The following is a 23,169-nucleotide window of genomic DNA, read 5'->3' as shown; positions in this document are numbered from 1 at the left end:
TCAAATCAAACATTGTGCTATGACGATAACTTAAAATCAAATTAGTTTTTGTCATAATATTTAATCACTTAAATCTTGATCACTTTTTTGCTAAATTGAGTTCACTACTAAAAGAGGAGTGTCACATAACCTAATTCAATAATATTTAAATATAAATTTCATTAATTCATTCAGCATTCATTCACTGGATATGAATTACAGTAGACAATTGAATTCTAAAACCAGTAAAGATTCAACTTCTCAATATCATCAATGCAATTATCACGAATAAGAATCAGGAAATCTGTGAAGACATTTCAACTGGCTTAATCCTGATGTCTGAAATGTCTTTGTTCTGCAGATTTTAAGAAATCATTTGCTTTTCAAAGGAGCTTGAAAATCTAGCTTTGCATGAACCTTAAAATTGGATCAACAAGTCAAGACGTTTTGCTGACAAGAATATTTCCATTTGGTCATGGATAGAAAGTAAAAAACAGCTGAGACAAAGACAAGGACAAAGAGGAAAGCGCGAGAGAAAGAAACTTAAGGTTAGTTCTTTCTTTATGGATGTATAGCTAAAAATGGCATATAAAAATAGATTGTTGACCAGTTCTGTCTTTTTTTCCAGTAAAATAAATCAAAGAGAAACTTTTATCGTCAATTTTAGTTATTTTCTTTACCCCACTCTGAATCACAATGATAATTTAAAAAAAAAATAAACTTAGATGTAGCCTTTTATCTCAAAACAGCTAATTTATGCTAGTTAATTAATTAATTAATTAATACAACTTTTGATTATTTGTTACTCTGTAAGTCATTTCTGACTGAAAAGTCATTTTTTTGTGTAATTTACTGTTTTCTACATAAACTCATTCTACATGCGAAAATATAACCTTGATATCTTTAATACTGACTAAGTAAGATCATGTCAGCGATTGAAATCAATGAGTGAAATCAAACTTTGATGCTTTTAATCTCATCATTAGATTAGAGACCATATCCTGGATTTCAACCGGACAGGGTCACTTTAATGTTTAACTCCTGTGTGTCTTACATGTCAGAAGAAAGCATCTGTGTGAGATTGTGATCTGTTTAAGAGTGAGATGTGGATATTCAGTTTTCTCTGTGTATTTTTCGGTAAGTGTTACTGATTTATTTTGTTAAAGAAATTTGAAATTAACTGGACCGATAACACAAAGTTTTATTGATTAGTTTACTTTTTTAGTTGACATTCATTATCTTACTACACTGACCAAAATTATGAACGCAACACTTTTGTTTTTGCTCCTATTTTTCATGAGCTGAATTCAAAGATCTAAGACATTTTTCTAAAGTACACAAATTTCTCTCAAATATTGTTCACAAATCTGTCTAAAGGTGTTTCTCAATGTCAAAGAAGGATCCTTAGAAGCCAGAATTTCGAGGATGCTACGTCATTGACATTCGTCGAAGGACTGTTCCAATGTCGAGGATCCTCGGAATTTCAACCAAGGACTGAGTCCTTTGTTCAAGAAATATCCCATATACCGGAAAGGATGTATATGTGTAACCTAACCTTCGCGCTCTCAAATCACCCACAATCCTATGCACGCAGCACCGAAAGCACATCTTTTCACTGACGTAATGACGCACACTGTAAAAAAATTCTGTAGAAATTACAGTATTACTGGGTATTACTGGCAACTAGATGCCAGTAACTTACTGTAGATTTTACATTTATGTTATTTACTGGCTACAGTTTGTTTAAAGTTAAATGAACATGAAACATTTTCAGTCTTTATCTTCTACAGTAAGTTACTGGCAACCAGCTGCATAATTACAGCAAATTTTTTAGAGTGCAATGACGTGCACTTGCTAGCCTGTTCCATTTACGTGTTCTCCGATTGCTAAAGAAGATCCTCGCCTAGCTTCTGAAAGAAGTGACTTTGGAAGGACTAGTCATGCCAAGGAAGTATCCCCGACATTGAGAAACACCTTAAATCTGTGTTAGTGAGAACTTCTCCTTTGCCGATAACCAATACACCTCAAGATGCTGATGAGACAGCATGATTATTGCACAGGTGTGCCGTAGTCTGGCCACAATAGAAGGCCTCTCTAAATGTGCAGTTTTATCATACAGCACAATGCCACAGATGTTGCGTGTTTTAAGGGGATTGGCATACTGACTGCGAGAATGTCCACCAGTGAGTTGAATGTTATTTCACAATAAGCCATCTCCACAATAAGCCATCTCCAAAGGCGTTTCAGAGAATTTGGAAGTACATCTACCCGGCCTCACAACCGCAGGCCACCCTGACAGCTGTCGCAACAATTTGTTTGCCTCTTCCAAAAAGGGAAGCTCGACCTGACTGCAGTTCATCATTGTAACCATTTGAGTGGGTAAATGCTCACATTCAATAGCGTCTGGCACTTTGGAGAGGTGTTCTCTTCACAGATGAATCCTGGTTTTCACTGTACATGGCAGATGGCAGACAATGTGTATGGTGTCGTGTGGGTAAGCAGTTTGCTGAGATCAATGTTGTGGAACAAGTGGCCCATGGAGGCTGTGGGGTTATGGTATGGGCAGGTGTATGTTATGGACAACGAACACAGGTGCATTTTATTGATGGCATTTTGAGATACCGTGAGGAGATCCTGAAGCCCATTGTTGTGCCATTCGATCACCTCATGTTGCAGCATGATAATGCATGGCCCCATGTTGCAAGGATCTGTACACATGTGCTAGAAGCTGAAAACATTCCAGTTCTTGCATGGCATGCATACAGTACTGACCAGACATGTCACCCTTTGAACATGTTTGGGATTCTCTGGATCAGCGTATATGACAGCGTGTTTCAGTTCCTGCCAATATTCAGCAACTTTGCAGAGCCTTTGAAGAGGAGTGGACCAACATTCCACAGGCCACAATCAACAACCTGATCAACTGCGTGAGGGAAATGGTGGTCACAACAAATACTGACTAGTTTTCGGACCAAAATGAAGCACTTATGCAATGTCTATTTATAAAAAAAATCTATAAACAGAATGGGTTGTTCTGAAGAGTTCAGTGACTTTAGGTGTGGACCTGTAATAGGATGGCACACATGCAACAAGTCAGTTTGTGACTTTCCACAGTCAACTGTAATTGGTATTATTGGAAAGTTTTAACAGTTTTGAGACAACAGCAACTTTGCCAAGAGGAAGACCACGTAAAGTCACTGAGTGGGGTCAACGACTGCTAAAATGCATGGTGTGTAAAAAACAGACTCCATAGCTAAAGACCAAACATCCACTGGCATTAATGTAAGCACAAGGACTGGGTGGCGGGAGCATCATGGAATGCTTTCAATAGCCGAGCAGCTGCATGCAAGCTTTACATCACCAAATCCCATGCCAAACTTCGGATGGAGTGATTTGGAGCAGTGGAAACATGTTCTGTGGAATGATAAATTACAATTCTCTGTTTGGTTGTCAGATGGGCGAACCTGAGGGTTACCCACCTGACTGCATTGTGGCATGTGTAAAGTTTGGTAAAAGAAGGATAATGGTATGATGATGTTGTTCAGGGTTTGGACTACTGTAGGCTTCTTACTTCCAAGCAAAGGGCAATCTTAATTCTTCAGCATGCCAGGTCATTTTGGACAATGCTATGCATCCAACTTTGTGGAAACATTTTGGGGAAGGCATTTTTCAATATCAGTATGACTGTGCCCCAGTGAACAAAACAAGGTAAGACATGGTTTGATGAGTTCGGTGTGGAAAAACCTGTGGAAAAAAAGTCTGAAATTGCTTGATGGCCACAGGCAGGGTGCGATTTGCTGGGGGACCATACTGATTTCTTAGTCTGACGTCATGTCTATGTATTCATATATAGCCTATTTATTGTCATATTGAGAGTACGTTGTGCATTGCATTTTGCTATTTTTTGGCATAAAGAAGGAATGCATTCTGGCATATAAAGTTCAATTCCGTAATTGTTTTATTAAGCTTCTATCCATATTTTATTTCAACTGTTCCAAGGAATAGCTTAATACACTGAATAATCATTGAATAAGCATGTGGTTTGTAATTTATTTTCATGAAGAAAAACATTAAAAAGACATCCTCTCCTAGGTTTTTCACAAATTGCACAAAAAAATGCATCCATCTTTCACAGAAGTAAATCAACTGGCTTCCGGGGGTTAATAAAGGCCTTCTGAGGGCAATCGATGTGATTTTGACAGACAAATATAAATATTTAAAACTATGTAAACTAAAATAACTAGCTTACTGTAGCGGCCAACATGCGTTCACGGGAGAGTGCATTTTCAGTGCACCTCTTACACTTCAACCTATGTCATATGAAGTTCACTCTCTCGTGAATGTGCATCGGTCCTTTTACCAGAAGCTATAACAGAAACAAGTGCTAGTTTATAATTTGCCTTTTGCTTTTTTTAGGTGCAGGAGTTTTCACCAATACACATGCCGAGGAGGAAGGTAACAACTACAAACATCTTTTACTACCAAGATGAATCATAACATAACAGTAAAGATTCCTCATAAATGTTTAATGTTAAAACCAGGGCTGTGCACAAGATCTTATAAATACCGAGGTCCATATATGTATTTTTCTAGGGCATGCAGCCTAGGAAAAAAAATCTTATTTCTACATATATACATTTTATTCAGAAAACCAAAGAATAAAAAGAACTATAGATTTCAAACCATGTCAGTATGCAGAAGGCTTGTATTGGTCATTAGGAATACATTGTGATAATTATTTTACCATCCTGGGCACACTAGGCTGTGTCAGTAAAGTAAACATAGGCTAACTGAATATATGATCATTTTAGTGAATTAACAGAAAATTACCAAGAATTAGTTTAGTAAATTCATTAACAATATGCACAAACTAATTATACACTTAATATGCTGAAATACAACATCAGTAATGCAGTGGCAGAACTAGAATTTTATAAATGGGGTGGCCAAGGCTACTTTGGGGGTCCATATCCCATAAAATGAAAACTTTCTTTTATTAAAAAAACATGACCGTTGGCCTTTGACATCACACAACCACGTGATTTCAAACTATACTGAGTCATTTACTGTTGAATCGGTCTCACGGTGCTAAGACGTCACATGCCGATCGGTCTGCGCACCGCGCAAGAAGCCAAATGAGTGTTGAGTCAAACAAGATGAGCTTCAGAAAATGACAGAGGTCTGGACCTGGTGGGAACGGCCATGGTTAAAACAGTACTGGTTAGTCCAGATTTAGTGTGTTAACCTATTGCAATGTGAAGCAGAAATTATGTTTTATTAACGTAGTTCAGAAGGAACACGTCAGAATAAGCTACTCAAGTGTCACCAGCTGTCTACAATCAGTAATCAAGATAACTATCCAATCAGCACGCCCATTTATAATCACATACAAACTCACCAAGGGATTCTCTACAGTCTACAGAATTCCTCCACCACCCCATCTCCGTTCACTCACTAGGTTACTTCCTAAACCTGGGGGTTACTCTGCATTGGGGCCAATTCCCAATCTCTGAGCCTTCTCCCCGGACAACACGCCAAATACATTTTCCAATTTAATCTATCTGACTTATTTCTAAGTGTGAATTTGTGAATTAAGAGTTACAAGAAGAGTCTGTACAATATGCTTTCACCAATCCAGACTGACTCTGTCTTTTCCTAAACTCTAATCTTCTAGAGAATTTGTCCATAAGGGGACAGGCTATACAGTCATCCACAGGATATGCAGGTTGGGAAGCAGACAAGGCTATTGACACTTCACCTTTAACCTGCACCCATACTGTACCCACAACTGATAACCCCTGGTGGAGACTGGATCTTCTGGATTCTTACTACATCTCTAGAGTTGACATCACTAACAGACCAGACTTCGGTCCAGAACGACTCGACGGAGCAGAAATTCGTATTGGAAACTCTTTGGAGAACTATGGCAACAATAATCCCAGGTTAAGTGATTATCATAACTCTGTATTTATATAAAGTTAAAGATGAAGGATTGATGATGTGTTGCACCAACAAGGATTAAAGGGTTATTGCACATAAAAATGAAAAAAAGTTATTTACGTACCCCCAGATTACAAAAATATGTGGTTGTGATCAACTTGTCATGTATTTCAAATTAAAACGGAATTTCACGCGAGGACAATGGCAGCCATGGTTTGTGTTTTCCATTGTGAATTGATTGAATATAGAAAACGTAGGGATTTCAGTTAGAAATTGAACACGCAGCAGACTGACACTTGGAAGGAGGGCAGGGTTAGCTGATGCTCCAACCAAGCTGTCTAGCTAACGTCATCAAAAATGATCGCCACAAGAAGGCGGAAGTACATTTACAGATTTTGATTTACTTTTATGAGGGCACATGAATTACAAATAATAATAATGATAATAAAACCACACAGATAAACTGATTATGAAGGACAATGCAATATTCTATTAACAATTAAGAATTGTTCATTTTGATTTCACAGGGACCTTAAAAATAAAAACCATGGTTATTTTGTGGTAACAATGGTGTTACTACAGTAACCATAGTTGTTTTGTTTTAACTGCATGGTTCATTTTCATAAGGGTTGTTTTTTATTTTGGTTACAGTGGGAGTGGATTGTGACCGCCTCTTCCCAAACTTGAAAAGGATGCAAATGCTTTTAAAAATGATTTCATGCAAAGGTGCATTTCAAGTGTCCTAAAGGTGATCAGATATTTGTTTAAAGTCTGTGCCTCTTCTCTTTATGAAGGAGCGTACACATCACTGCTGTCCTGTTGTAGATTTCACTGTTGTTTTAAAGTTAACGTCCTAAACTGGGTCAATCTCGCAGTCTACGTGAGGAAAATGCCTGCACAATTTTTTTTTTTTTGGGGGGGGGACTAACCCTTTAAATTAATCAAAGCTTCCACCTAATGATATATACTTACAAATGTTAAATATTTATAAATGTTATATATTTTTTGTGTGTTGCTCTGATGACTCCGTACTCTGATCAGTGTTTAAGTGGAGGTACCTTCCTATGTGCATGTGCATTTTTTTGCCCTACTTGGATTTACTTTTGACTTTTTGGAAGTTTCCGGTTTTTACGGAGAAGCTCTCTGGAATTACTTTTGGATATATTTTGTGCTTTTCCTTGGACTTTCTTTTGCTTGTGAATTTATTTTGTAAAGACTCTTGGATTTAACCCATTTTTGCAAAACATTTTGTAGGACTTTTTGCATTCCTTAACTGGCTTCTCATACATCTTCATCTCTCAAATTGTCCTGAGTCTCGTATCTGACAGTTACATTTTATCCAAAGTGACATACAAAAGAGTGGGCATGTAAGAGCCATTTGTCTTGTAAAGGTGTCCACTAGGTGTCACTGTTCTATATTATTGAGTCAGGTGACAGGTGTTGCTGGAGGAAGGTGAACACACAGTTTTTGACCGTTTCACGGGACATGCTGTTACAACAATGCAACACATTGAATAAAATGAATATTCTAAGCGTTCAAATGGTGAGTGGACATTGATTTAATGACAGTTGACTTAGGCCAAGTGAGCCCGTACAAAATACACCATCCAGCAACCCTCAGCTGCTTTAAGTATAGACTTAGTTGCTTACAGGGCATTTAACAATATCAAAATGTATAATTTTTCATTCGAGTGGTCAGCCACTTAACTTGAAATGCTTTATTTGTTAACAAATTAAAAAGATAACTTAAATGTAATGCTGATTACTGTAGTTTTAAACAGTGTTTAAAGTTTAATACAACAGTGTTTGCAACAAACCATGATTTAATTAGGATTAAGCCTCTGTTAACTGTGTTGGTGGAAGTGTTTGTGGTGTTTCAAGAAAATCTGTTTTTTGTGGCAGCCTGCTATATTAGCAAAATTGGCAATCCTCAAATAAACTGTAAGTCTATGGGAAACACTGAAAGGTATAAGGAAAAAGTCAAAACAGTGGGATACACATATGGACATAAAACTGTGGATAATGAGAGTGTTTTTCTCTTTCAGATGTGCTGTGCTGTATGGTGTGGGAATGGGTCAGACTGTATCTGTGTCCTGTGGTGACATGAATGGACGATATGTGAACATCATCATACCTGGAAGTTCAAAAATGCTCACTGTATGTGATGTACGGGTGTATAGAACAAAAGGTAATGTTTTCATATGCAGCTTTTAAATATAAGCAAGATAAATCACTCTTTACAATACATAATACACTTCAATTAACCTATAAATCAAAAGATAAACAGAACAAAACTACCTCGTAACAGTACAGAAAAAAAAGGAAAAGAGAAAGATAGTAAGTCCTATATTAGGAAGTGAGGTAATGGCAGAAGAGATGGGTTTTTGGTCGATTCTTAAAGACCTTGACGCGACCGGCAGATCATTCCACAGTTGTGGAACAGCTCCTGAAAAGGTACGCGCTAATGTTTTTTTCCCTTTTTGAAATGGCACCACAAGCCGTTGCTCAGTGATGGAGCGCAGGGATCAAGAGGGTACCTAAAGCTGTATAAGCAAGTGAAGGTAAGGGGGTGCTGACCCAGTGGTTCTTTTAAAGGCCAGGAGCAGAGCTTTAAATTGAATGCAAGCTGCTATAGGGAGCCAGTGTAACTTTACAAAGAGAGGAGTGACGTGTACCCTCTTTGGCTCATTGAAGACCACTCTTGCCGCTGCGTTCTGAATCATCTGTAGGGGTTTGGTTGTGCAGGCTGGAAGTCAAGCCAGTAGCGTGTTGCAGTAGTCCAGCCTGGACAGGACAAGAGCTTGGACTAGGACCTGCGTGGCATGCTCATTTAGGAAAGGTCTAATTTTCCTAATATTGTAAAGAATGAATCTACAAGAGCGAGCGGTGCTGGCAACATGTTTGGTGAAGCTAAGCTGATCATCAATGACCACTTCCAGGTTTTTGGCTGTCCTGGAAGGCATAATGGTTGAGGAACTTAGCTGAATGGAAAGGTTGTGCTGAATTAATGTAAAACAGCTTTGAAATAATTTAACAATTGCGAAAAGCGCTATATAATTGACTGGACGTAAATTAAGAAAAATCCTGGAATGTGTTCCTTAAAAAACTTAATTTCTTCTTGACTGAATAAAGAAAGACATCTTGGATGACATAAATGATCAGGCTTTTGTATGAACGTGAAGTAATCCTTTAAGTTACTGCTCAGTAAATATGAATGCTTTCCATCATCCATGGGACTGCACAACATCAGATTACTTGACCATGGTAAAGTACGTTCCATCATGTCTTTTGTTCACTTTTATGCCCATTAAAGCTAAATGGTGTAAACCAATAGGGTCAAATCTGTTATTAAAACAGCTCTAACCTGAAGCAGTTCTGTGAGGATGACTGGGTCAACTTGCTTACAGTTATTACTCTTAATATAATCAGTTATTGATTCATTAAATTAAATACATTTAACGTCCTGTACACACAAGAATCTATGACATCATTATGTTGTTCTGCGTCTTTGGAATTGATACACGTTTCTATCACGTTATTATCATCATCATCCAAGATGTTTAACTCATTCACCGCCATTGACGAGTTATCTCGTCATTTATGAGTTCATATTTAACTAATAAATATGCCTTTCTGGACGAATTTCAAAGTGAAAGTGTAATACCGCTTTTATCCACCAGATGGCGCCAAACCGAATTTATAAAAACGGAAGTTAAAAACATTTAATGATTTATTTTAACTGCCTTTATGTCTGATAGTCATTCTGAGTCTGATCTCTAACATAAATTCCTTTACAAAAACACAATTTTTTAAGCTTTTTGCTCAAAATGTTGTATTTTTGAAGAGAAATATCCATATTTCAGTGGTTAACTTAAGTAGAAAAAGTTAATATTTAATGAATTGTTTTTCCCCATTTTGTTTGTTTGTTTGTTTGTTTATTGTTTATTTGAAAGCAGAGGGTGTGTTCTTTAATTTGATATCATTTGTATGTTTATATATTTATAGAAACAAATTTTTCCTGCAAGGAATTTTGTGAAAATTTTGTTAAAATCACAAAAATGCAGGTGGGCAACTTTTCTCAAAAAGGCTGGCGGTGAATGAGTTAAAAGTCTGTTTTAGTATTTGAGGTTCTTAGGTGAATATCTTTAGTACACTGTTGACAAGTGAATTAGATCATCTTGAAAACTTTACAATAACCCATTTCTCTGTGTTTGTTTATGTTTTCCAGTCAAAGTTTTCGTGAAGATTAAGTTTACCTCCAGTCTCACTATGTCAGATCCAGCAGAGAGCAACAATGTTCTTAATGAGGTTAGAAAGACATTTTAAAGCTCCACTGTCCCTACTGAAAAATCCAGCTAAGACCAGCATAAGCTGGTGAGCTGGTTTTAGCTGGTCTCCCAGCTTGGTTTTAGCTGGTAATGCTGGTGCAGCAAGCTGGTCTAGCTGTGTTTTGGTCACTTTTTAAGCTGGTCTAGCTGGAGTTAGCTGGTCAGGCTGAAAGACCAGCTGACACACCAGCTTGACCAGCTTTGCCAGGCTGGGAGGACCAGCTTAGACCAGCTACTGCAACCTTAAACCAGCTAAAACCAGCTACCAGCTTATGCTGGTCTTTGCTGGATTTTTCAGTAGGGGTGTAGGATCTACTCCCATCTAGCAGTGAAATTCTATATGACAACCAACTGAATATTACTTTCTAGCCCCCCCCCCACATTCGGAGCGCGTTTTAACCCTATGGTGGCTGTTTCATGTCAAGGTTAACATGGCTTCCAGTACAAAGCAAAAGCAATGAAAAATAACTTCAATTTACAGTGTCCTTTGCCTGTGATCCATCATAGCACACAGATTTATGTTAAACATGGAAAAGTCTGATTTTCATGATATGTCCGCTTAAAATCACATACAAAAAGCAACCATAAATGTAGCTTTGACACTCCTTTTTAATCAACGCGAGGAAAAATATCCCAGGGGCTGTTACACTTGGTATTAAGATGTGTTTTTGTCGATCGGATCACAAGTGGACGAGAGAGACCCATCATGTTTACACCTGGGCCCGTATGTATAAAACATATCAGAAATGCTCTTAAGCTAGCTATGACTTAAGTGTCAAAAAGTTCTTAGTAAGGAGTAGGACCAGTTTGAGAATAGGAGACATTTGTAAAGAAGCTGAAAGCAACTTTCAGTAAAGTGTAAGACTCATTCTTAAGTGCTGACTTAAGTGCCGCAAACTGAGAACTACAATGATTTCAACCTAAAATGGCCACCCTTAACCTCTGAATCAGCCAATAGAAAGCCAGCAATGTTATACAGTCACAGCAGCATGTGACACCATACATTTATGAATCATGAACACATTCAAATTATATTAGTATTTAAATATTTAAATTAGCTTCACAAAAATGTTTAACAATATTACAAATAAGTACATAAATAAGAATTTATTTTACACGATTTTGCACCATTTTGATTAAGTTTCAACATGTTAATGAAATATACAAACGTAGCCTAATGCTATTTAAAAAATGAAGATGATGAATCACATCATTTTGATTTCACTCACAAGCTATTTATAAAAAAGACTAAAGTTTGCAAACACTTAGATAAAAAATACGTTGATGATCAAGCCCGAAAAAGATGATCAAGTTAAGTTGGATTTCTCCACTTAAACACAATTGTAATTTTTGCTATCTTTGTCACTTTCACCTTTGGCTTGCTCACTGCTAACATTATGTTTTGGGTCAGGGTTGTGTATACTCCATTAATATCACTTTACAGTTATAGTGTCACTGCAAACTTGTAGATACTTCACATTTTTTATTGTAGATTTTATTTACATTTTATGGTATTTTATTTACCTATCATAAACTGTAAAATGTAAAAGCGGCTCTACTTAAAAACTTACTTCAATTGGTAACACCTAACATTTTTAACTTTAATTATTTCACTTAAACTGAGAAATTTAAGTTCTTTAAACATTACATCTTTAGGCATTATCAACTTTGATCCAACTTTAACTTTTAACAGTGTATAATTATTCAAATTTATATACATTTAAGTATATACCATTGCTGTCTTAATAATCCCATAAAAATTCTTGGTTTCACTAATATACATCTTATACTGTATATTGTATTGTGTAATATAATATACATTGTATAAAAACCCCTATACTCTTTATATTTAATGTTATATTAATTTCTATCTACTGTCTATTTACTACTAACATGTATTTATTGTACATTTTCTGCTCTGCAACAATGCAACAATTTAAAAAAAAGTGCTATAGAAATACATTTGAATTGAAGTAATTCTAACACATTCTTTGTTGTAAAGTGCATGATCCTCCGCCTCTCTGCTGGCCTCTTGTCACTCTTAACTAGGTTAAGACACCTCTCCAGCTCTCTTAAATAATTTAGGAGCTGAGACCTAGTCTTAACACTTAGGAGGCTTTATAAATCAAACTTATTCTTAAGTCTAGAAATAAGAGTAAAATGACGTCATTCTTAGAATTTTGACACATTTAAGACTAAAATTTTACTCTGAGCAGCTTTATACATACGGGCCCTGGTATTTAAATCCGTCTCATTTTGTCCATTTTCGACCGCTTCTCTCCAGATTACTGAGGGGATGGTCTGTGGACGAGTCCCTCTCCTGTCATTTAAACATGAGCGGGAGTAATGACGGGTTTAAAGGGACACAAACTAATATTATGTTAGAGTGCACTGCTTGTGTTGTAAGTAAACAGGCTACAAAATGTTATTTCCGTATATATGTAAGAGCTTTCTCTGATATTTCAGCGCAATTCCTAAAATAAGATTGCGCAACTTTAAAAACGCTTGTAAAATGAAACTAATGAAAAACGTGCAGATCAGCCACGTTAGTTTTATCAATGAAAGGCTAAAATAGCACTGCACACCGTGTGTTCATGCTAGAGGTCAGAAAAGATGTAAAACATTTATCTCAGTACCTCAGATTACATAAATGGGCGGAGAGACGGCGTGTGGCTGTTCAAACACATTAAACCACATGCGTGTTTACACTAACAAGTGTTATGCATAACCATGCTATAATTAGCCAAGGAACTATAAAACTTTGAGTTTACAACATAGACTGTATAGATTTAAACTAATATGCTGAATTACCTGTGGAGAAGATAGAAAGCAGGCAACTTCTGCATCTTATGAGCTGTTTCCATCTTGGAAAACTAACGTACTCCAATATTGACTTTGGTCTTGTTGTTTTTCCTGTCGCATTGTCGTTTTAAATCTCTTTTTCGCTTCTTTGGCAACTCGTTTTAATGTCTTCAACAGGCTTTCAAATCTGCCTCAAATCAAAGCATTAGATCGCGGGATCATCACGGTGTGCGTCTGTTTCTCAATCCGAAGGCTTTCAGTCTACGCAGGTCGCATATGCAGGCTGCTTACGCACAGTAACTTTAGTGTCCATACACTGTTAACTGAGCATTACATTCGCAAGTCATGAGCATATTACAACAGTTTACAATTAACTAAGAATAATTGTCAGCTTTATAATTGTTACAGTTTTTCTCGGTTGATTAAACACATTTCTTGAAACTATGCCTCATATTCTCAAAACAGTAAACACAATTGCACAACATCTCACACAATTCTCCAAACATCATATTTTCAGGTCAAAATGAAGCTCTACACTCAAAACTATTCACTCTTACTGAAAAACCAACATTTTCCCTCAGACATCACACACAAGTTTTCAAAAACACACACACTACAACATAGTCTCACACACTGGTGCAATAAATTCAAAACAATATATCCAAAACTGTAAGGCAATTTGATGCATTTCTTTATTCTAGTAGCATAGTCCAACAGTGTATGGACACTAAAGTTACTGTGCGTTACTGTAAGTACACCTACCTGATTTCCTCCCTGAAGGCTCTGAAGATGGAGGCAACAGTGAAGCGACTCAAATTAGGCTTTACTCGTTGCTCAGCCTCCCTCACAAGTACATGGTCAGCTAGATTGGCTCGAATTTCATCTGAGACTGCTTGTCACCTTGCCCTTCATCTCTCTCCTCCTCCTTCACCACATCCTCCTCCTCTTCCTACTCATTCACCAAGTCCTCTTCCTCCTCCTTCACCACATCCTCCTTCTTTCCCTCCTTCTCTGCCTCTTCCTCCTCCTTCACCTCGACCACTCCTTCATTTCTCTGTGGATCCATTGTTCCAAAGCTCAGTGAACTGATTCAGGCACTTGTATCTATCTATTGAAGGATCTGATTGATGTGTGTTCAATTTTGACTCTTAGTGTTTCCACCTTGGTAATTGTTTGCTAATTGAGCTGTGCTGAATTGAGTGAACAGTTTTGAATGCTAGTACTTTCCATATGACCAGATGGTGTAAGCACTGAGAAATGTAGGGATTTGTGTGTAAAGTTTTGAAGTAAAAGTTTACCAAATCTGTGTAGTGAAAGCACGAAAGGCGGAGCTTGAATTTCAGGAATGTCCCTCATCGGTGAATGTATTTCAAAGATGGAGCCACAACATGGATTCAGCCAGCCGAGCGACTGGCCATTATGTATTTTAAATAGCAGATTCTACACTTACGAGAATACTTTCATTAGTAGGTGGAAAAATTACACATGAATAAGCACATATTTTTGAAAGAACACATGGGTTTTTGCTAAGAATTAATAAAAAAACTACACAGTGTAGCTTTAAGAGACTTTAAAAAAACATCTATTCATTTGTTCACAATCCCTCAAGTCAATTCACATTAGTATGTGTAGCATTTTTTTACAATGTTTCATCGCTACAGAGCAGCTTTACCAGAAAGATGTAGAATGATTAGGAAATCATTAAATAGAGTATATAAACAACACCCCCCAAGCACCCCCCCCCCACAGTATATATAATCCACACTCAGATGGGTCTTAAAGGCTCTATTGACATAAAGGCAGTATAATCTACATAACTATATTAGTTATGGAGTTGGTCAAAATTAAGGGGTGAGCTGTGGACCATTTCTCAATTCCAAGAATGTAATGAACTGTCTGCCAGGCAACCTTTGAAGAATGATCTATAGACGGATTCAGCAGTAACAACATAAACAAACAGCTTTCTTGAAACATGTAACTTCCTGTAAAAAAACTCCGCTAAGAATCAATAACAACAAAGTCCTTTTAGAGTAGTTTATTCCTGATTACAAGCAAAATAAACAACAAGTAGATCATTGTAGTTCATATTTCATAGCTAAAGCGTATAAAAAAACAACACTGAGCTAACGTTACTGTGTAAAATGTATACAATGTTAACTACAAACCGGCTGCCAAACTTCCCTTCACATAGCAGTGATCCATGATTGCCATCTCCCATCTAGGGTGGCCATTCGTGCCAGTTCCGCCGGACACGTCCAGAACATGTTCGACCGCATACGTCATGGTGGAACTGGCACGAATGGCCACCCTACTCATATCGTCTTTAGGAAACCAAAACATTTGTTATTTTTGATGAGGTATTTGTTCCAGAGTTCAGTTTAGACACTAGTCAGACCATTAAACAAACAGAGACCGGAAGTAAAGCTCCAACCAGACGCGTAACTGCGACAACGCACTTGCATCCAATGAAACCGTCTATTGACTTCCATATAGGGAAAACAAGTACTATGGAAGTCAATGGGTATCATCATCTGGCAGCAATTGCTTCTGTTCTCTTCATTTGTCATTAAATACAACATACCTGCCAACTTTTCAAAAAACCTTGAAGTGAGATTTTGTCAGGGGTGATCAAAATTATGCCGCACACGCAGCCACACAAGTTGCTGGCTCAGATATCAGAGAATTTGAATTATTTTGATGTTGTCCCCTTCATTTTGGTGTTTTGTGGGGTGGCCCAAAGCCGTTGATAAGGGCGGTCTACTGGAGATGGACAATACATTGGATAGATTCTGTGATGCAGACATAGGTGAAGGTCCACCTTAAAGAAATTTTGAAAAAAAGGTGGTCTGCTAAAGATGCAGAACCTGAACTTATTCTAATTCATGTTTGGCATCATGACCTGTTGGGCCTTCTAGACTTGAGCTGAACATTCAACCAAAAACACTATTGCTGTGCCTAAATGACTTATATACCACAATAAAGCCTTACTTATAGGCCAGTGTTTAAGATTTGACCTAGGTAAGTTGACTGATATTTTTTATTAGAATGGTAAGAGCTATATCAGCTGAGTTTACATTCACAACACTTAATGTTCACAGACACATGCACAAACAAATAATTTCTTTCAAGATTTAAAATAGCCTATATGAGTGAGTACTAAATTGGACAACATTTCATTGTTATATACTTATTGTTACATGTTACAGCACCAGATTTACTAAATGGGGCAAATTAGAACGAGAGCGCAATTCCAAAAAATGCGCAAATTAAATAACACAGGCACAAAAGCTGATTTTTAATAATGACCAACAATCTATTAAGAGCAGCACCAATTAGTTCAGGGTCACAAATAAGCAGAGCTGATGCTCCTGTGGGTTATCTACTAACACCTGGGGCCGGTGGCACCAGCTGTGCGTAAGTTACAACGTAGCTTAGTTACGGCGTAAATGGGCACTAAGTTACAACTTACGCACTACTAAATGTTTTTGTGTTGCACCATTAAACTTAGTTTAAACGTAACAATACGTTGTAACTAAATATTTACGGAAGCCTCTGGCCATGAATAACGATTGGAATAAGATGTCAGCCAGATTATATTACATCGATGAGCTCGTATAAATTATAAAGAGCCGCAAGTTTGTCAACAAGTTTTCAAGAACTGATTAATTTTCTGTGTATCCATAAATTAAAATAAGATTTAAAATTTCTTCCTGTTTATTTTCTCCTCCATGTGTGGGATAGAGATTTTCAATTAAAAGTGTAATGTTTTGACTTCGATAACATTTGCTTTAACGTCTTTTTTAACTTTCAGTTTAGGCGAGTCAAGAATGAGTTTGAAATTATGTACTGTTCAGACTATTTCCTGTTTACCCATTATAAGGCTTGTGATTGGGTTAAGAAAAATAGACGTCATTCTATGCGACAACGCTATTGAAATTTTCGTTCATTTAGGTGACTCGTTCATTTTCAGTTCGTTCACCAAAATGATTTGTTCAGATTCGTTCACTGATTGGTTCAGTGACCATTTCTTAATTTTACATAAATACGCCAATAGGTGGCGAAGATGTGTGTCATTATGTGTTATAAGACAATGAAAGACTTTTTGCAAAAACTCATTAGTTTTTAATAAAGGTCAAATTGTGAAATACTAAGCATAATTTTATCAAGCTACAGAATATATTAGGACACACGTACATTTATAGTACATCTAATCTGGATTTGTTGTAAATAAAGACTCCCGTGCTGTGAGTGATTGGCATGCCTCCTCTGGTTCAGTCAGTCATCAGATCCTCGTTCATGAATCATATAGTTTCGGTCATGTCGTTCAAGACTTCGTTCAGACGCAGATGACTGACTAACGTTAAAGTTCAGTGAAAGGGTGGATTCGTTCAGCAGCTCAAACTTATATAGACGATTGGCTCATGGTAACAGAACAACAGCTGCCACATATTTAATTTATTTTTACTACAGTAACCAGAGTGACCAAGATAGTTGTAGTAAAACTATTAAACAGAAATACCACATTTTTCTACAGTAATTACCATGATAATCATTTGTATTAAGGTAAATAGTCCGCCTAAACATGGTTACTATAACTTTACTAAAACAAAAACCACATGATTCTTTCACAAGGTTGTTTACATTGCACTCGCTTTTTGTACGATCCCTCTCATTCTTTAGGTTGTAACTTGTACCAGTCATTCAGTTTGTTTAAGAACGCGATCTCTCTCTCGTTCGTTCAGACTCAACACAGCTGCTCGGTCAGTAAAGGGCGTATTCATTCAGTACGTTAAGCCAATCATATGCTCGGCCACAGCTCATATTCGATTGCCATTGGCTCGTACTTTTGTCACTCTTTGAAGGCAGAAAGAAAGCCTCGCTACATTTGTTCGTGCTCCTCAAGAAGGGAGGGACATTTCAGTGAACGAGAAATATGAGTCAATGGATGGCGTGAACGAGAACGATTCGTACACCTAAAAGATTAGTTCAAAAAGAACGATTCATTCACGAACGTAACATCACTAGACAACGCATTACTTTACGGAGAGCTTATGACCTACTAGCTACGTTCTGCCTTAAGAACAAATGGTGCAACCGAATAAAGTAAAGAGTTAGTTATAAACTAACTAGTAGTTACTAAGCCTCTAGTTTGGACTTTACGTCCCAGTTTAAGTAAGAACTTACGAACTACTGGTGCAACCCTACCCAGATGAGCTTGAGTTCAGCACCACCGACATCTTAGCTGAAAATTTAGGGTCAGCTAACGAAGCCATAGTACACTGAAAAGAACTGGAAAACAAAACAAAAAAAATGACAGGTTAACAAGTTTCGAAACACCTGTTAATGTGTGACTTCTCCTAGTAACTCCTCTTTTAGTTCCTCCAGCAAATAAAAATAAAAGGTCTTGGCAAACAATATTTTTGAATAATATGTTCCTCTGGCATTATAAATTAACTGTTACATGATCAAAAATCCTATGCCTTGTACCACAAGCTCTCTGATGTCTCTTATCAGCAACAATTGCAGCCACTTCAAGCTCAAAATTACATGCTTTTTTCGGCATTAAATAATGTCTAAAAAACTAGATATCACATGCGTCGCATTGAGTGAATCGTTTAAATAATCTTCTCCCATAAATTTTGCGTCTGAAAGGGAAACTCCTAGAAATGCATTTGCAATAAGGTCAGTCGCAAAAATAACTAGACCACATCTTTGCAGTGCTAATAATCCACTGTGTGTCTATAGTAAATCCCAACAGTCATTATTTTATGCCAAAATTAAAGTTTGTGCTGGGGCAAACTTTAGTCTTAGCGTAGATTATCATCATCAGACATATCTCTAAGGGTTTTGTCTTATGTTGTGTTTTGTACTTTTATTTTGATATCCTGCTCTGTTCTGGCTTTTATTTTGAAATCTTGTCATGTTCCACTTCACTCTGTACTTCCTGTCTGTTCACTATTTAACCGGTAAAATCTGATCACTCCCCGCGAAGTATTGTATGCATGTATGTATGTTTATCTGCTGCCTAACCAAGTTTATCTGTTCCTTTTTTTGACCTGTTGCCTGTTTATTTGGATATTGATTGTTTGCTGCCTGCCTTGACCTATTGCCTGTTTTGTGGATTACGTTTTTGGATTACCCTGATTGGATTTGTTTGCATGCCCTTCTGGGATTTTTACAATAAACTTGCATATGGATTCATCTCTCTCTTGCTTTGTGTAAAGCAGCCCACGTTACAATATCTTGTTGTCTTTCGCGGGGTATCTCTTCTTCTGTCGCTAAACTCGGGTTGCAGCCAGCTACAGACGCCAGCAGCGCCATAGTACTGTCAGAGAGTTTGAAAAGGAATGAACGAGTCTTGGTCCAAGATCAGATTTTTTTTGCATGAGTAATTGGATGTGTGGCATAAGTGCGTGTGAAAAAGCCATGTGTCACACGGCGAAAGCGTGAGAGTTGGCAGCTTTGTACAATAAACTTAGCAAATGAACATTTCAGTTTCATAATACAACCAATAAAGCCACAAAATACAAACTAAATAACATGGGTATTATGTTAATGATGAACATGTATTTTCTGAAGCATAGTGTTTACTTAAATGATCAAAATCATTCACACAGTTTTAGACAGCATATGACAAACTATATTTTCCCGCCACTTCATGTGTAATCAGAAGTGAATAAAAAAAAACATTTTAACCACGGGCCTATTGAATGCTTTATTTTGACTGGTTGAGAAATGTTCTATGGGTGTTGATTATTTTTCAATAAACACACACCTGGTCTGTCAAACGTCTTAAAAATAGACACCAGAGCAATGTTTGTGGTAACCGTGGTATAAAAGGAATAACTGAATCTGGTCCTTTGAATTATTTGAAAATAATGCACACCGGTTCTCGTCGTGCCTCATTACCACATTGGGTGTGCATTATTTTCTTATATTACAACGGCCTGCCATCAATTATTCCTTACTTATAGGACTTCAAAAGTAACTTTGCATTGAAACGGCATCTAAAAAATATGTTGAAAATACTACCCTCATCATCATTTGAACAAACCTTTTATAATATAAATTTTCTACACAATGTTATGTCTATATAGACACACAGTGACATCCACTAGTTGCTGGAGGAATCACATGAATGTCACCAGTTAACTGTTATTTTCTATAGTGTTTGTATATATATATATATATTAATAGTAATGTTTTTATTTTAGATAAAGACCGCTCTGATTTCTAGAGGATACTCTGTTTTCACATTGACCTGGACAAAACTCCCTCAGAAGGCCAAACCGGAGACTAAGCTGGCTAAGTATGTTTACAACAAGAAAAACCTTTCAAAATCCACATTACATGAAATAAAAGTGTATTTATTATTCATAAAGTCTTACTGTTTTATATTCACAGGTCCACGTGCTAAGGGCAGTTACTGAATAAACAGACGGTCTTTGGAGAGGAAAAGAAACATGTTTTTGTTGATTTGCATTTATTTTTCCAAATAATTATTTTCTTTTCATCATTTTGGATGATTTGTAGTTAACACATTTTTATAATAATAATAATAATAATAATAATAAGATAAGTGTCTTCTGCACATCATGGTTTTCTTTCTTTCCTCTGAAAATTGTGTAATACAAGCAAGAAGTGCTTTTTTATGTTTCTCCTATCAGAAGGCTTAACATAGAGGCATAGGTAGGCGGCCCCCTAATAACGTTACTCGGGGCCCCCAACCAACCTAAAAAATAAATGATAAAAATCATATCATCATGAACACTTCGATAGCAAGTTGTATTAATATTTTTAAAGGGATAGTTCACCCATTTACATATCCTCATGTTGTTCTAAACCTGTATGAATTTATTTTTTCTGATGAACACAAAATAAAATATTTTGATAAATCCTTTGACTTCCATAGTAGGAAAAAATATTTGGGAGTATTGTGATAAATGATGAAGAAAATATTGTGATAAGTGATGGAAAGCACACAGTTGACGCTACCCATTATTTTCCATCATATTGTTGTCACCTTCACGTTACACCTTAGTAGTTTACTAATTCGCCATGGAATTCGCTTGGTTTCTTTGTCATTAAAACATTTTGGGACACATTTAGCGTCTGTTTGTGAGGCTAAATGAATAAAAGTGAGAATGTTGGTAGAGCATCATATTAAACTAGGGCTGTCACGTTTCAGAAAAATCTAATTCGAACGGATATTCAAATATCTACGTGTACGCCCACAATCCGCCAACTTCATTTCTTAATATTGTTTGCAAGGAACACCAGTCCATCAACTTGATCTGGATCAAGTGCGCCTCTCTTTCTTTATATTTACGATGTTCCCCGCGGTGGAGAACACGCGTTTTGAGCGCACAGACATGCCTGGCACACACACAGGTATTTGCGCGTCAGTGTTGGGAGAAGTGGGTATTTGTTGCAGCCTGTGTCTCTCCACCAATGCAGCGTGTTGCTGTCTGCACGGAGCGGAGGTTTAGTCATGTAGCTTGTAAGCTCCTGGATACCAGAGCCGTTGCTGCGTGTGGCCGAGGCGATTGAATTATACATGTCCCCAAACAAGGTTCCCATGGCACCTAAAGCCGGAGCCACATCTTCCCTCTGTTGCATACAGTCACCGTCGGTCTCACTCTCAGCTTCCTTTAGCTCCTGAGATAAGCTTTTTATTTCAAGGTGTTTCTGCCCAGGCGAAAGGTGAACCAAGCGGCTGAACTGGGGATCCAGAAGGGCTGCTTTATTGAGAAGCATCCATTCTGTGTTGTTTTCACTGTAGCGTGGTTTTAAATTGTTGACCATCCTCGCTAATAATGGAAATAATAAAAAAATGAATTATTTATGATTATGATTAAATAATTGTATCTGAAACGAATTGTTTTGGTTAGCTCGTGTTAGTATCTGTCATATTTCCATATGCTATAACTTATATTGATAACCTGTGCTAAAATGAAATAGGAAAAGAAGACACCTACCTTTCATTTCTTTGATAGCAGCTCTCTGTGTTGCATCAGGAGCGGTCAGCTGAGAGAGCATAACATGTTGTAAAGGGAGGACGGCAGATGCTGTAGGATAGGCATTGGTGGAGAGGGCCTGAGTTGCAATTTTGAATGGTTTCAGTGTGTCTTTTTCTTGTTTAACCACAGACCACTACGAAGTGCTGAGTTCCAAGTGGGACATTTTCTTTTCAAAAATGACCGCTGCCACGGCTGCTTGCTGTTCGGAGGCATGACAGATCATGCCATACGTCGTGTTCCATCTCGTGGCACAGTCATTTATCAGTCTCTTCTTTTTAGTCCGAGAAGCTCCTGCTTTGCTTCCAACAGGCAGCAGTCAGCAGGAGACTTTCCAAAATGAACTGCTGTTTGTTTAAGGCGAGAAAGGCAGTATTAATAGCCCTCACCTCTAGTCCCTTGCGTACGGCTAGGTTTAATGTGTGTGCTAAACAAGGTACATGTAAGAGGCTAAAATCGCGTACGGCTTTCACGTAATTCTGCGCATTGTCTGTGGCAGCCGCTATTACCGCTTTACAGGATATATTCCATTCGTCCAGTATGTTGCTGATGCTCTTTGCGACTTGAGCAGCTGCGTGACTTCTCTTAGCTCTTTTGATCAAAGAACGAAATTCCCTAGCTTCCATGTCTCTGAAATGAAGTGCGCTGTGATTGTCACCTAAGCATGTGTGGCCAGTGATGTCCACCCGTTTGTAGTTAGAGTGAGTTTCTTGTCCTGCAATACGGTCTTAATGTTTTCTTGTGTGGTGTAATACAACTTTATTATGCAAGCTGACATAGTGATGCGACATGGAATTGTGTATCGTGGCTCAAGTTCCATTATAAGGTTCTGAAACCCGTCTCCCGAAATAACACTTATAGGTCTCATATCCCTGCAAATAAATCTTGCCATCTTATCAGTAATAGCATTTTTCTGTGCATCTGAAAAGGTACCAACTGGTTGTGCATGAAAGTATGCAGTCATGTGATGTTGGACGCCCGATGCTCTGGCTGTCTTCTGTGTCTCTGACTCCGCTGCCTCTTTTGGATGGTAAATTCTGCAAACTACTTTATCTTTTATGGTTATTTTACCATCTACGGTAAAGAACCCAAAATGTTTCCAG

At 37.4% G+C, this 23,169-nt stretch overlaps 1 protein-coding gene across 2 annotated transcripts; it reads left to right on the top strand.

Annotated features, from left to right (window-relative positions):
• Positions 1-253: 253 nt before the first annotated feature.
• Positions 254-20,867, top strand: LOC129414320 (fucolectin-like). 2 transcript variants are annotated; one of them, XM_073859949.1, is made up of 8 exons: positions 254-527; positions 1,041-1,116; positions 4,396-4,434; positions 5,654-5,921; positions 7,965-8,107; positions 10,148-10,227; positions 20,264-20,358; positions 20,454-20,867. In XM_073859949.1, the coding sequence occupies exons 2-8, from the start codon at positions 1,083-1,085 to the stop codon at positions 20,464-20,466; spliced, it is 672 nt and encodes a 223-aa protein (XP_073716050.1). In that variant the 5' UTR covers positions 254-527; positions 1,041-1,082; the 3' UTR covers positions 20,467-20,867. The 2 variants fall into 2 exon arrangements, with proteins under 2 accessions (XP_073716050.1, XP_055024350.2); XM_055168375.2 differs by lacking the exon at positions 254-527 and having other exon boundaries at positions 941-1,116.
• Positions 20,868-23,169: the final 2,302 nt, after the last annotated feature.

This window comes from Misgurnus anguillicaudatus, chromosome 21 (genome assembly GCF_027580225.2).
Source record: "Misgurnus anguillicaudatus chromosome 21, ASM2758022v2, whole genome shotgun sequence".
NCBI lineage: Eukaryota > Metazoa > Chordata > Actinopteri > Cypriniformes > Cobitidae > Misgurnus > Misgurnus anguillicaudatus.
Note: the sequence above shows the minus strand (reverse complement) of the source record. Positions and strands in the feature narration are given on the sequence as shown.

What these genes read in the sequence shown, in the direction of transcription:
- LOC129414320 (XM_073859949.1), top strand. Translation starts at nt 1,083, where the DNA reads ATGTGGATATTCAGTTTTCTCTGTGTATTTTTCG. An exon ending in TACACATGCCGAGGAGGAAG is followed by an intron (nt 4,435 to 5,653) that starts GTAACAACTACA and finishes CTAATCTTCTAG; the next exon opens with AGAATTTGTCCATAAGGGGA. An exon ending in GCAACAATGTTCTTAATGAG is followed by an intron (nt 10,228 to 20,263) that starts GTTAGAAAGACA and finishes TTTTTATTTTAG; the next exon opens with ATAAAGACCGCTCTGATTTC.